This window comes from Homarus americanus, unplaced genomic scaffold, assembly GCF_018991925.1.
Source record: "Homarus americanus isolate GMGI-L3 unplaced genomic scaffold, GMGI_Hamer_2.0 scaffold32929, whole genome shotgun sequence".
NCBI lineage: Eukaryota > Metazoa > Arthropoda > Malacostraca > Decapoda > Nephropidae > Homarus > Homarus americanus.
In genome coordinates, this window is record NW_024737097.1 from 20,136,973 (window position 1) to 20,152,887 (window position 15,915).

The window sequence follows — 15,915 nt, forward strand, 5'->3', positions numbered from 1 at the left end:
ATACAACGCTCTTATGTCCAATGAATGGCTATATAATCCACATTAGTCTATGCCATTACAATATATAAGCCCGACACAGCTCACCGGCCTTCCCACACGTACTTATACCACCAAAAGAAAGATAAATACTGGACTATGTTAAAGGCTACATGGCGTCTCAGTGTAAGTTTACATGAAAGATTTATATTTTTAATTATAGTCAAACTCAACATATTAAAACTTATTTTCAATTTTAAATGTACGAATGATTTGATACGATTATTTCTTTATTTTATTTACTTATAACCCGAACTTAGTAATATGATAATAGCCATCTTGTAACTCGGATTTAATAAAAGGCCAAGTTCGAAGACGGAAAACAAACCCAAAGGTCGGAGATAAGTTTAATTACATAATCGTGTAAGGTAGTAAATGTCTTGACCTAACAATGTTGTTTTTAAGAAGATCTAAATATATTTGGAGTCACTGGAAGAAGAGACCCCAGGAAAATGGTGGTCAATGGTGTGGGGTCCATACTTGGTCGCCACTCGCCGCCGTCTTCAACACTAAACCCAATAAACTGTTGAGTCTTCACTTCACTAAAGGGACGTCTGTAAGTACACATTCTCTGTTGACACTGGATTATTTTAGGGCACAGTTACAGTGTTACCCTCGTTAACAGCATACTTGTATTTATTTAGGCTATTCTCAAAGTGTTTAGTGATGTAAAATGAGGTAGTGGTATAGCTTAGGGTATTTCTTTTTAAAAATGTTTTAATTTCTCTAGGTAATGCTTTTTATTATATTTATGCACCTAAACAAACTTAGATAATGTAACCTAACGATCTTAGAATACCGTTTAGATAAGTTAGGTATGATTTCAATGGTTTGTTTTGCCTGCATAAAATGTCACAGTTTCTTCTCTAGAAAGAAAATCACAGAAAATACAAAATGCATAAGTTGTAATTCTCTGGGGTGAATATTGGCTACTCACGAGTTACAAAACAGGTTTTGGATCACCTGAAAAATCTCCACCCTGGCTTATTTCACCTAAAGATTAACCATCCAAACTCCAACCTAACTTACCCTAAGCTAACCTCATCCTGTATAGACTGTAGTGTTGGGATGGTTAATCATTAGGTGAAATAAGCTGGGGTGGAGATTCTTCAGCTGATCCCATCTTTTTTTTTTAATAGATATATCTGGAAAATAACAGTTAACAGGTCAACCAGAGAAAGAGCAATAATTGTAAAATATTAACCTTTTGGATTTTGGTGATTATGCCATCAGTATTGCAGTCTTGTTTCTTTCATGCTGGCTGTGGTACCATGCAGTTCTTTAGAAATATGTAGAATGTTAATACTGTAGTTTACTTTGAACGATGCCTATTGTATTTGTCAATTGTATTACAGTGTATAGAAGAAAGGTACTGCTGTGATCACATAGTATATTTTCAAATATTTATGCATTTCCAGGGCTTGTTTGGACTTCCAGAGATACAGGAACCAGAAGGATTTTACTTATTAAAAGAAAATGCTGTCAATGAAGCAGATGACTTGGTGGCAGAATGCTGCTCACCAAACAGGTCACGAAAAATGGTTGAGGTGAGTTTACGTTAAGATACTGTACTATTTATCATGCTCGAAGAATTTTTTTCTTTCGGTAGTGTCAGTGTTATAAAGTTGATGTTTTTCAAAATATTTTTATTAATGGGTTTGATAACGAGTCTTATTGCAGAGAAATTATTAAATTGGAAAACCATTTATGTTTGCTAGCTCATGATTATAGAGTACAGTATGTAGTAGAGCTGCCTTTATATTTTTATTTTTTTTTTTTTTTATACTTTATGTAGAGTCCCCAGGAGTATCAGAATGCAGGCATATATCCCAAAAAATTTAATCCATCTGACAACCCGAGTGGGACTGATCTGCCCATGAGAGCCAAGTCATGGCTTATTGGAAAAGCCAACTAGACAGGTACCACCCTTATATACCAACAACCATTAGGACAACATACCTGTATCAGAAAAATTATATTGTCATTAAACGATATGTCGGGATTGCACTTCAACATATATAGAACCCACCACATCTTTTAGCTTCATAGACTCTGGTCAACTTCGACTAAATCAGCAACACAGCAGGTGTGGCGTATGTCAATAACAAATGCAGTACTGTACATTATGTAGTTTAACTGCTTCTATTTCTTGTATAATTAAGATCCAAAAACTAATTTATAATTTTTAATATAACTTCATCATGTTTTTCATGCATCCTATAAATATTTATTTATGCCTAAACAGTGAATATTTCCATGACCTTTCTTTTTATCTAGGTGTTTGATAACCTGTCTGATACCCTTTGTCGTGTGGCGGACCTTGCAGAGTTTATCCGCATGGCTCATCCTCAGGCAAGATACTCTCATGCTGCTGAGGATGCGTGTATAGCCATTGGTGGACTTGTTGAACAGTAAGTAGGATAAAGTTTGTATGTTTTTGTAAGGCAGTGATCTGTAATTCACTTTCTCTGTGTAACTATTCTTTCTGAAAATTTTATTTAGTAAATGAGATACAGTACTGGTATGAACTATTTTTGCCTTCTCTTTTAGTTGGGCCTCCTTCAACAGCACCAAGGAATGAGACGAGTGAGGAGGAAAGGGAAAATTCCTGGGAAGAATTGGATAAATTGTGAAAGCTTCAGTGTAGGAGAGAGAATGATAGTCTTTGGGGTTTGATTTATAGAGGTGGCAAATGATGAGTTTATAATTATTACTTTTACCTCATTGTAAGATTAATTTTAAGTGGTGTGAATTGTGATAGTAATTAGAAAAATTTAATTTAATTTTTCAATTTCAGGTTAAATACCCATAGAAAATTATATGATTCTTTGAGAGAAGTTGTTCAGCATGGTGATAAGATCCCCACCACAGATGTTGATAGACATGTGGCAAGGCTCTTCCTCTTTGATTTTGAACAGTCAGGTAAGTATCCATCTAGAAATCTTATAAAAAATACATTAAACTTTCAGTGTTTGTGATGATGAGGCATTTCACCCCTGACCAAAAGATACATGTATCACTTCAATTTGTCACCCATAACTAATTCTCAGTTTCCATCCATTCATTTTTTTGTTTGCTCTTTTGTATTGTGATGAAGAGGTGACTTGTGTGCCAAATTCATTATCCTAACATGAACGTTAAGATAAGAATTGAAGAGTAGATGTTGAGATGTTGAGGCTAAGAATCTATTCACATTATAGAGATGGCTGAAAGATGATGATGGCAATACTACATTGTGTGAAGAAAACTTTTTAATTATGTCTTCCTTCAGTGTATGTGTGAGTTTGTAAAGCATGTGAATGGGTGAATATTAGGAATGAAGGATGAGCATCATTCAATGTTTTAGTCTTTTCTCTATGTTCAGTTTATCACAGTAGAAAATGTTTACCATGTCAAAAAAAAATAAACCGACAACACCCAGGCACGTGGATGTTGTTGATTAAATTATGGCATACGGTATTGCAATTGATTGTTGTGTAGCGTCTAGCTGATTTGTTATGATTCCATCACCTGAAAAAGGAGAGAACATTAATTTTCCTGTGGTGCACGACCTTTGAGACACCTTGAGCATGACCACACAGTTCTGAAGTGCCTCCTGAGGAAATGACATCATATGGTAACTATTAAATATTAATACTGTACTTACCACATTTTTTATCACACTGTACAGTAGCCTACTGTATTTATTTTGATGGAATATCATTTTCAATTACAGTACAGTATATTTATGTTATGCATTCATTATTATGTTCCTATGTGCCATAGGTGGGAGGAAACCCTGTTTCATTAGCCTGATGTGTCTAACAGTTACTGTATGGCGTTGTGTAAATCGACCTTATTTATACAACAATCTATGTACCGTAAGTTTTTTTGTTTATTAATACTAAGTATTACATTATTTCCATACTGTATTTGACTGTTTAAAGTGTGAAATACTGAGACTAGCTGGCAGCTTGCCTGACATTGAACATTCTCTCCACAATTAACCCTCTTGTGATCCTTTAATACAAATTGCGTTGCTAAGTGTTCCCGTCCTGGCATGACCCCTTCCGCCCCCCTATCAATCACCTTGGTTCCTCCCACTAGCCTCGTGGGCTGGCAGATGCATCTCTAATGGTGCAATTTGGGTCTGGATCGCTCTACCCAATGTTTACTAAAATGGAAAGAACTAAAGGGCATTCCTTGTTACAGATGCAACCTGCATCAAAAGACTGCGAAGGGGCGAGATTTCCAACCATGATCAGGAGTATCAGAGGGTTAATGACCACACATCCATCCCTACAACCTATTAATGTTGAATTTTTTTGTATTACAGTAAAAGCTGTAGTGTATACTATACATGATTAAGTATAGATTTGGTTTTAATTGATAATAGAAGGTTTTGGCTTCCATTACCATGGGACGGCTATGCAAGTTTTTGGTGTTGAAACTGCATTGAGTGGAGGCCTGTGTAAGAAAGTTCAGTGCATTAATGTGAAAAAAAAGGCCCTTTAAAGTTTCTTCACCAGTAATCATTCCTTTCCTGTAGTGTTTTACATCTTTTGTTTTAAATATATTATTATTTCCCAGGAATTCACTTGGATGAGGCTCAACGACGACGTGTTGTGAGTCTAAATGAGTCCATCCTCACACTTGGTCAACACTTTATGAATGGTTCCCTCCACCCCAGAGCTGTCCCTAAGACAAATCTTCCAGAAAATATAAGACAGCAGTAAGTCTTAATATGCAATTAAATCTGATCAGCTTGTGGAGCCTTGGAGTGACTTCCAGTAATTTGTTAATGGTCATTGTGTATGAATTGGTCAATATAATAACTGTAGGATACCTTCACTTTGCTACACTTATTATAGTACAATTAAATTATATCTGAAGGTTTTCTTTACATCAGATGATGTTATGTCATTACTCTGTAATCACCATTTGGAAATACAGTACAGTACTATCCACAACTAGGTAACTCAAGAATTATATATTTATATTCTTTTGTGTTTCAATAAAAAAAAATTGATTACTGTTAAAACAGTCTAATGATTTCATGAGATCATGTTTTTATGCCATAATCTGAAACATGCTAATTTTACCAGTTTTACCATCGATGGAGACAACGTTGTAGTAACAGGCTTGTACGCAGATGCTCACATGGAGATAACTCGTGAGGCAGGATACAAGATATTCCTTCATCCAGACCCCCATCAGGAAGTGCTGCTGACGGACATGATCAATGGAAGACATGAAATGGCTACAATATGTGGTTTTCCTTCTTATGCTCATCGGTTAGTAGATTGTATAGTATGTAGGTAACCTTTTGGGCTGCAACAACCAAGTCCTACGCTGACCACTCTGTGTCTTTGTATTGGAGGCTTAGTGTTCAGTGTGCTGTACCCTCTCTGCTTTTAGCAGGCTGTCAGGCCACTGGGACTTGCTTTCACATAGCCTTTGATTGTTATAAGACTTAAACACAAACTTTTATTCTTCTGTGTTATTAATATTTCTTCTTTTGTTTTTCTGAGTAATTTAACACATTCTTGCAGAGCTGTAAATGGCAGTTTGGCAGAAACTCCTGAGCTTGTGGTAGATTTTTTGAAACATCTTGCCAGTGAGGTCAGACCCCGGGCCCAGGAAGACTTTGATGAGATGAACACCTTGAAGAAAGCCCAGTATAGCTATTCAAGGGTGAGTTCAATCACAAACTTCATACTTGTTGAATTGTGGTGATAACACCCAAATAAAGGTAGTGCCAAACAAATAAATACAGAAGATCCTCGTTATATCATGGTTATGTCAGTAGGTGTTTTTTCTTGAGTGTCATCATAATTTGGGAATACACTGTACTGCACATGTGCTGTAGTACACACTACACCCATAAGAGTAATTTCATATTAAAGTTGTGGATGACAATTTGTGGAGAGCTCAGCTGCATTTTTTATTACATGATGTGCACATCTCCAACACATTTTCTATTAAACATGTCTGCATGCAAAAGTTTGGGAGGGGTAGATGGTGTTACCAGGTAGGATGACTGGGGACACTGAGTGTACAGTACCACCTGAACAAATTTTCATCTGCTCTTAGTCCAACATTTCTGTCACTTCCACAGGTTTTCCTTATCTCTATGTTTCTCGTTCTCTTCATAGTATTCCTTCTGTCTGTTGGTCTCAGTTACTGTACTACAGTATATTCTTCTTTTTATTATTATAATTATGTGCACTGCCAAAGTCAGATCAAGCATAGAATGTCGGTACAGTACAGTACTGTACCCTAAAATAAGAACAGGTTTCAACCTTTCCTTCACACTCAAACACATAATTTCTGTTGTTTCTAATGTGCTCCTACCTCAAACAGCCAGACTCCATGCTTCACACCCATCAAATGATGTAATACAATAATTGGTACTGTTCATTATTTCAGGATGTGGCTCCTTGGGATGTTCCATACTTCGCTAGCCAAGTTAGGCAAAACAAGTTCCTGGTTAGTGCAAGTGATCTGATGCCATATTTCTCCCTGGGAGCAGTTATGGAGGGACTAAATGGTCTCCTCTTGAATCTCTATAATGTGACTTTAGAGGTGGAGGAACCATCACCTGGAGAACTTTGGGCTAGTGACGTTTATAAACTGGCAGGCAAGTATTTAAGTGGTTTAATTGTGTTGCTTTTGTTAACATAGTCATTATCTTTACCCAGTTGGCACTGTGTAATCCCCTTAAAAAGCTTTATGATATAGCAAGGTGTCAGGTCATAGTGGTGGATTGATCCTGAAATGTAATCTTAGGTTTGAATCTAGTGTGTGATTGGATCCTTTACTCCTCTAGTAGATTGACTGAGTATTTTGGCAAGACATTTCAGCTGTTTGCCCCTCAGCCTGAAGTGGTAACTTTTGCTTTTAATCTTCCCTTTTAAAGGTGATGGTTACATTAGAAAGTTCAACTATAAATGGATAATTTACAGCCACCCTGTACATTGTGTGAAAATTTAATTTTTTTTTTATATAGTCTTGTTTTTATTTTATTCTTAAATGTGTAAATATAGTGCTTTTCTTAAATAAGGTTTGTATATTAAATAATTTAGCAATAATTTCTCAACAGTGAAGCACAATACTGAAGGAGTATTAGGCTACATATATTGTGACTTCTATGAGCGACCAGGAAAGGCTCACCAGGATTGTCATTTCACCATAAGAGGTGGCAAGTTGTTGGCAGACGGCTCATATCAGGTTAGGATCTGTGTAACCTTGTATCCTCAGTATACAGTACAGGTACTTCATACTTTTTATCTTTACTAAATATAGAAATAAAAAAATTATTTTTAATTTGAAAGGAGTGTTATGCTGTAACCCTTATACAGGTAATACAGTAATGTTATGTTTACAAATGACTGCATGTTTGTGAACTACAGGGTGTACCAATAACATGTACCTAATTTTAACCCTTAAGCCCCGGGTTAGGATGCTGCTAGCAGTAACCCCTGCGCGCGTGGGGATAAATCGAGAAAAAATAAATAAATAAAAAAAAAAATGGCGGGAAACTAGGCGGACATTCTGGAACGTCACCCGGGGCTTAAAGGTTAATTTTGTAACTGTACAGTAGGACGTCGATTTAAAACAATTCAATTTAAGATTATTGATTTAAAGCGATACCCACAATTAATGACACTGTTTTAATTTAAAGCGAATCTTTCCTATTTTGTGCGAGTCAATCTGGTGCATCATATTTTAAAATTCACACCTAATTTTTCTCTGGGCACGCTACACTATTCTAAGATCAAAGCTGTACTGTACATGTACTCAAAATAATGTACTAAATGATTACTGTACTAAAATTTTTGTCTAGTGCAAACTATAGCATGATTATGTGTATTCAAATTAATCACTATCTTATAAGAATGCCAGTAATGTAAATTATATTTTCCCCGGTCACTTCTGTGACATTTTATAAACAAAAAACAAAAACTCAATCTAAAGGACATAAATATCACAGACTAAAGTTAGGAGAATAATTTGAATATAAATGTCATATATTTTGCACAAGAGATAGAAATTTTAGCCCTTTGTAATAAAATTAATTGGAACATGTCAGTTCATTGGCATTTTATAAGAGAAAAACTTAGTCACTCTTAAGGACAGCTAAATAAATAAGCACTAGACCTTGGCATCAACTGTCAAACATATCACCTCACCCCCCCCCTCCCTCTTACCATCAGCTGATCGCTAGTAAACAGACCATTTCACGTCCCATAATTTTAGCTGTGTTGATTTATGAGTGTTTGTTTTAAGATAATACTACAAAAAACAATGTTTTGTTTATTCTAGGAGATGGGCTGAGGTGCACCTGAGTAGACTCTCAGTCTCTTTAGTATTTTGTGTTTCTCTCAAGTACCAAACTAAATTATTCCATTGAAACAACACTTCGATTAAGTGCGAATTCGGTTTAAAGCGACCTCTCTTGGAATATATCTCGTGTTATATTGACATTCTACTGTAATTATTTAACAGTTTTGTTTTGTTTGCTGTTAATTGAAGGAGACACTTGGGAGTTTATGTCAATATGGTTTTGACTACGCCACAAAAAGTGAAAGTCGTCAAATTTTATATTGATACAAAATCTGTGGTACACTCTCAAAAGAGCGCCAACACCAAAATCAATTCACCATATTGTGACCAAATTTAGGGAAAAACAGAGCTGTTTACATCCTAAATAAAGGGGCATCAGGTAGACCAAGCCCCAAGGACATTGTACATGATGCTGTGCAGCACTCGGTAGTTAGCAGTTCATAAAAAGGGCATCGAAGGCATTCACAAGAATTGGGTCTGCTACCAACATCCTTCAATTAACAGCAAACAAAACAAAAATATGTTAAATAATTACAGTTACACACATTTAAAATTGGGTACCGGTACATTGTATTGGCGCACTCTGTATTAATATCTTATTTGACCTATTAATTGGTGAAGTTTTTATGGGAGCTGACTTCTATAAGAGAAATCTAGTACAGTGGTCCCTCGGTTAACGAATTACCTTCCATAAGAATCTTAAATTCGGTTAACAAAATTCTTACAAAAATGTTTCGACGTGCTTTGGCTTGCTCACCAGCTGGAAGATTAGTCCGCCAATACAGAAATCGGTTCCAGGGCTTACATTCATTAAAATTGGAGTAAATATCAAGAAGGTTGTACTATTCAATAATTTTCCAAGTTTTATATTAACATTTTTAGTAATTTTAACACTTATTTAACATAATTGCAGTACAGGAAACTAGTTTTTGGTGTGCCCATCAGCCACTTCACTCACCCACCAAGGCCTCAGTTGGTGTGTCTGTTCTGTGGAGGAAACATCTTGCTTGTGGGCCTCTTGAACACAGAGTATTTTTATGTTTTTACAGTACAATTATTGGTCATTCTGAAATTTATTTAACATATTGACAATATATAGTGCAGTGCAGTGTTGATTTAAAGAAAATGAACTTGAATTACACCTAGTGAACTTAAAATTTTATAGGTGAAATGACAGCATCAAGCATGAGGTGATTTCTCCTCCACCCCCACTTCTAATTCCCATCATCATCCAGGAACCTTCTACATACACACCTCAACGTAAAAGTACTTTACTGCATTTTTTTTTTTTTTTACTTTGTATGTAATTTTTGTTGAGCTGGAACCAATTACCCAAAATCCCATTAAAACAATGGTTTCGGTTAACGAACGACCTTCTGGAACGAATTGTGTTCGTTAACCGAGGGACCACCGTACTGTACATTCCATATTACAAAAATAAAATAAAATACAATGGGAACCAACTGGATTACACCCCTTTGATATAGTCAGTCTTACATTAAGGAAGCAGAGAAGTGTGCTGGAAACTTTACAATGCAATTAAGTAAAAATTTATAACTACAGTCTCTCCTCAACTTATGACGGGGTTCCGTCCCGACGACCAGGTAGTAAGTCGAATTGGTCATAAGTCGAAAAGGCAAAAATAATACAGGTACATAGAAATTCTAAAATGGGTGTCTCTTTTTCTTCTCAGCACCACGAGTACTCTCACTTTTACTCTTGCCAGCCATTTTAAAGGGAATTACAAACAAAAATTTTGTCAGTACACAGCGCGATCACTAACGTCAGGACTCAAAAATACGTAATTTGAAAAATATTTTATACGGCCACGACGGTCATATGTCCGGGTTGTCGTAAGTTGAGTATGTCATAAGTCGAGGAGTACCTGTACTGAAAAAATTTGAAATTTCGGTACTGAAAATAGAATTTCTATTTCTAATTTGTTCATGAAACATGGCCAAGGTGTAATAATTGGTTGTGAATTAATTTGTTTTATCTAATATAAACTAACTTGTATAAGTCAGATCTGTACGGTATATGGTTTATAAAAGTTGTTAAGGGTTTACTCTTCACTAGGATCCCATAGTGGTGTTGCATCTGAACCTGCCATCACCATCTTGGTCAAGCCCATCCCTCCTCACACCTGGTATGGTTGAGAATCTATTTCATGAAATGGGCCACGCTTTACACTCCATGCTGGCAAGGTAATTTGATCTGAGGTATTTCCTATATTCATTTATAACACAATCAACAGGATCCTGTGCTCTTGAAAAGGGAAAAGCCTTTAGTCATTTATTGGATGTCTTCACTGAGCCCAGCTGCTTCAGGGAGTTTTCTTCAGAGTTTTTGTTTAACTTGATGTTTGGCTTTGTAGTGAAGTCTCACATTTTAGATTTAATTTTAAAAATGCCACTCTGATTAATTTTTATGTCCTCTATTAGGAATTTAAATTATTTACAGTTGGTGAATATAAATGCTATGGATTGATATTAATTGGTGTTTAACTTCCCCAGGACCCAGTATCAACATGTCACAGGGACACGTTGCAGCACAGATTTTGCTGAAGTTCCATCAATCTTAATGGAGTTCTTTGCTATGGATCCAAGGGTGCTTAGCACATTTGCTCGGCACTACAAGACTGGTGAAGTCATTCCCCAAAAACTTCTGGAAAGATTGGTGGCCTCAAAGTCCGTGTTTGTTGCTTCTGAAATGCAATTACAGGTATGCTATACAGTACATTATATGGGGAAAACCTACGTTACTTACATTTTATTTTATCCAAAACTCTGGTAATCAAAACTCATGACTTCTTGTAACATTGAGAGATAGATATTCAGTCAGTGAGGTAATTCTGGATTTTGGGGAGTTTATTTGTACTGGAACTGAAAATTAATATGTGTAAATACTGTACTATAATACACCGAGAATAACATAAAAATTGCCATAAAAAAATTCAGGACAGTAATTAGGGTTGCAAAAAAAAAAAATTAACATTTCCAAGAGCCATAAGGACACATAATTACCAAATTTAAAATTTTACCCTGGATCCTTAACATGTTAACCCTTCACTATTTGGCTAATGCCAGTCAATTTTATTCAGCTCAGGTGGGAAACCCATACACAAGGGGTTAAGGAAAACCTAAAAGGAGATTTTTTAACAGAATAAAATTTTTAAAAGAAAATTACCATTTTTTTTTTGGCAATACACATACCCCTTGAGATACAAATGGGTCAGTTAAAAAAAATAATAAAATAAATAATAATAATAAAAAAAATCGTTAGGTTAATTTTTGTATCTGGAATAGTAAAACATTAGAGAAAAATAAGGTTCGGTTCCCCAATGACAAAAATACTTGTACCTCAATATCATACCCCAGAACTTGAAATTGAATCACAAACAAATAAAAAAAAACTTCCCTACTAATGATAAATCGTACACAACTACTGTAATTTTCTACCTAACACATTAAAAACATTAATAAAATACTATCTAGATGAAAATATGCAGCTAAAACTATTAAGAAAAGGCAAAATCAAATTTCAACACAGCCGCCAGTGGCGCCATTTGCATACCTAGATGCTGGCTGCTTCACACGAGGCCGCCCTAAACCAGCCCTGCCGCCTCTGCTAACTCAAGCATCGCTCTCTCCCTCGCTCTCACATACAAAGAAATGTTTTTGACCTTATGATAGTTATTTCTTTTACTTTTTTGCACATTATGTGCATAGGAGTGTACAGTATATGCATGTAACTAAGTAAAAAACAGAAAACAAACAAAAAATGAAAAAAGTTAAGTTTATCTATCTGAAACTACGAGCTGAAATATGATCATCACATAACTCCCCCCAGCTCATCCTGATAACTCTCGCTAGTACAAGATAGGAATATTTACTGTATTCCCTTTATGTTATTGACCTTGTGATAATTATTTGTATTTTATTTACATATTTATTTTTTTCCTTTTGCACATTCTGTGTTTAGCATGTACTGTAACTGAATGAAAAAAATATGAAGAAAGTTATGATCATACACCCAAAATTACGAGTTAAAAAATGGTTATAACATACAGTAACTCCTACCTCAGCCTGGTAGGGAGAGCACTAGAGGTATGTGGCTGCCCCAGCTGACTCCCGGGGGTGCATGATTTGAATTTTTGCTGGGACCCAAATTCGTATAAGTGGGGAAAGCTTCGTAACACAAAAACGAGGTGGTAATTTAGAAAATTCATATAAGTGAATTTTTGTATTGAGGGATATCTGTACAGTATAGGTGCTCCTCTACTTATGAATGAGTTATGTTCCTGAGGCTTGTTTGTAAGTACAACTTTACTCTTGTTGTACTTACAACATATTGTAAAATATGAAAAGTTTATGGATATTTAGTACAGCTATACCCTTTAATACAGCCTTAAAACCTGGCTCACTCTTCTCCTCTTAGGTAATGTTTGTTCTATCTGGAATTTTCTTCAAAATAATCCAGTCTCATCCACATTAAACACCTGTTCTGGCAGGTAACCCCCTTCAGTGATGATATTTGTATCTCTGAAAGTTTGTAAGTTGAACGTTCTTAAGTAGAGGAGCACCTGTAATGTGTTTTACGAAGGGAGGATTCATCAATAATTCTTTATATTTCTTACAGACGTTCTACTCGCTGCTTGATCAGCGTTACCATGGAGAGGAGCGATGGTCCCTGGCAACAACCACAACAAACATATTAGAGGAAGTTCAGAATAAGTACTATGGTCTTCCCTATGTGCAGAATACAGTAAGTCGATATGTTTACTTTGGAAAGAAAATATCTTCAACCTGTTCTTCCGTCTTGATTGAGATCGAATAAATGTTGATTAGAAACAATGTTTTTATAAGAGAAGAGCATGTCAAATTTTAAGTTGGACAGGAATATTTTGTTACTGTGATTAAGTTTTATTTATCTCTAGTGAGAGTTTGTTACTGTGTGTGTATGGAAGTACTGTACTAGTTTACAAATTTGCTTTTATGCACCATTCATAACCACATTACCAGTGTTGATGTACTTTAACATAATGACGATAGATCCTTGGATTTATTCATCCTCTTGAATGCCAAGAAGCCACTTATTGATTAGTTTCCCTATATTTTTGTATCAATATACAGTATATCAGCCATCATTTCTTTTTCAACAATTCTTGTGATTCATCCTAATTCCACCGCGACTATCAACGTGTCTCAGAATTTTACTTGACACACTGCACTTTACTCAAAGTTTTCCAATCCATCAGATAGTACACATGCATTTATTGCACATCTAACTCTTCTCAAAGAGGTTCGTCAACAGAGTGGATACAGTGTTTGACTCTGTCCTAAGGGTCGTTGGTCTACATCTGGGACACCTCCAGTTCATCTAGCTGTGATTGGGTATCTGATTTTACTGTTGGGGAAGTGAAATGGTTGAGTGCAGTGCTGACCACACTATCTGCTTGTTTACCAATGGCTATATCTACACTATCAGGCCTATGAAACACACTTTCAAAGTCTTTGGTTCTTACTTATTTATTCTCTTGAATCTCTTTCCCAGATGATCAAATGCTTTCTGTTCCTATTGTTGCATTTTCAACCTTTACATGATGTTATTGCAATTCTTACACTACATCTCTGTTAACCAAGGTTTATGAACCATCTCTCACTGTAAGACTACTCACATTCTTACTCATTCTGTTCATCACCGGTGTGCCATAACCTTTCATGTACTACCGGGTAAGCTATGTTACAGTATGTCTTCTTTTCCACTTTTGTGGTCAGTTGTCATCATATTGGAGCTGTAGAATCATTGTACAAATTAAGTACTGTAGTGGTGGCTTTATTATCTTCTTTTATCTACTCATTGTCCACAATTACTGTATAGAGTATATAAAAGTTGCAGCATCTTTATTAATCAAACTACATACAAGGGTTTGACACGATTCACCAAAAGTATTTTAATTTCAGGCTTGGCAATTAAGATTTGGTCATCTAGTTGGATATGGAGCCAAATATTATGCTTATCTTGTTTCTCGGGCTGTGGCATCTTGGATTTGGCAGAAGTATTTCTCAGAGGATCCCTTCAGCAGGTGATGAATATTATTTTCAATTTACCTATGTACTGTACAGGTTCTCTGCATGCTCAATTTAGAGGTCATAACTACCTCAGTAATGAAGAACACCTGATATTTGCAGATTTCAGGAAGATACTGTTGATATCAGTTTCAAGGACAACATTGTTTTATCATAATGTGTAAGCTCTCAGACATACTACCATTACTTTGCATATTCATAAATGAATTTTTAGATTCCATAACTTGCTCAAACCTACACACAAAAATGGCACCATAGATTAGTACAGTACATGATGTATAAAAAGAGGCATATTTATGGTGCATTCCCTTTTTTTATGAATGACTAAATTCCACATATTGTACATTTAATACAACTTACAATTCAAGAAAATTTTTGCTTTATTTTTATATTTTTAGATACATATACTAAACAGTACTGTATATTTAATCAAAATCTCTTATTAACAGAGAGAAGGGAGAAAAATACCGCACAGAAGTCCTTTCTCATGGTGGAGGGAAACCACCACGTGCCATGGTAGGAGAGTTTCTTGGTCGAGAAGTGATGGCTGAGAGCATGGTAGATGCTCTTATGACCGACTTAGACTACAGGAAATTAAAAGTAGATTCTGCCCTGTCTCCATAATGTTGGCTGTGATTACATGTTAGTTTCCAGAAAAGGTATGGACAGTAAACTTTTAATATCCAATTCTTAAGAATCTAAATCAATTGTATTTGGCTTGTTAGAGAGCACTCTAGCCTTTTCCAGCATTTGTAAGATCTTTTCTTTAAAATAATTTGTGATTACAAGATTCAAAAGTATCCCCCTATTTACTGTGGGATTACGTTCCTGAAAACCCATCTCGGGCTGAAATATCATAAATCAGGATCATTATAACATGGTGTTCAATAGGATACATTCCTAGCTAGTTCAAAATCAACATGTATCACTGGAAAAAAATCCTACACTAATACTCTACTTAAAACACAATTAAACAACACTCACCACATCATTATGAACAAGCTTGGGAGTAATTACATGTCCCCTTCAAGGCTTAAGGGACTCTTGAAGGTGGAGTGGAAATGTCACTGACTCCCACACAGCCTCTGGGGAGTCTCATGCTGCTTCACAATGTCAAACTTCACCTCCTGAGATAAGTTTTTTTTTTTTTTTTTGGGGTGCCTTGTCCTTCCCAAACATTTTCAAAATTACTGCTCACTTCACAGTCACCAAAACATAGCGAATTGTGATAATGTAAAAACAATGAAAGTGGCTCACATGTTTACAATAACAGAAGCAAAGCACTTTACAGTCACAAAAAGCATAGAAAAAATTCACTTCACCAAAACAGAGTACAGTCTCTCCTCGACTTATGACGGGGTTCCGTCCCAACGACCAGGTCGTAAGTCGAAAAGGCAAAAATAATACATAGAAATTCTAAAATGGGTGTCTCTTTTTCTTCTCAGCACCACGAGAACTCTCATTT

At 35.7% G+C, this 15,915-nt stretch overlaps 1 protein-coding gene across 1 annotated transcript; it reads left to right on the top strand.

Annotated features, from left to right (window-relative positions):
• The first annotated feature begins 121 nt into the window (after nt 1–121).
• Nucleotides 122–15,645, top strand: LOC121873300 (mitochondrial intermediate peptidase-like). The gene is made up of 14 exons (XM_042376794.1): nt 122–592; nt 1,455–1,583; nt 2,314–2,447; nt 2,834–2,958; nt 4,606–4,747; nt 5,121–5,309; nt 5,568–5,709; nt 6,445–6,655; nt 7,118–7,245; nt 10,438–10,565; nt 10,875–11,082; nt 13,000–13,125; nt 14,325–14,446; nt 14,900–15,645. The coding sequence occupies exons 1-14, from the start codon at nt 428–430 to the stop codon at nt 15,072–15,074; spliced, it is 2,124 nt and encodes a 707-aa protein (XP_042232728.1). The 5' UTR covers nt 122–427; the 3' UTR covers nt 15,075–15,645.
• The last annotated feature ends 270 nt before the right edge of the window (nt 15,646–15,915 follow it).

Excerpts from the sequence above, each read along its gene's own strand:
- LOC121873300 (XM_042376794.1), top strand. The coding sequence starts at position 428 with ATGTTGTTTTTAAGAAGATCTAAATATATTTGGAGTCACTGGAAGAAG. Across the intron at positions 5,710-6,444 it reads CCCAGTATAGCTATTCAAGG|GATGTGGCTCCTTGGGATGT; the intron begins GTGAGTTCAATC and ends TCATTATTTCAG. Across the intron at positions 6,656-7,117 it reads TGACGTTTATAAACTGGCAG|TGAAGCACAATACTGAAGGA; the intron begins GCAAGTATTTAA and ends ATTTCTCAACAG.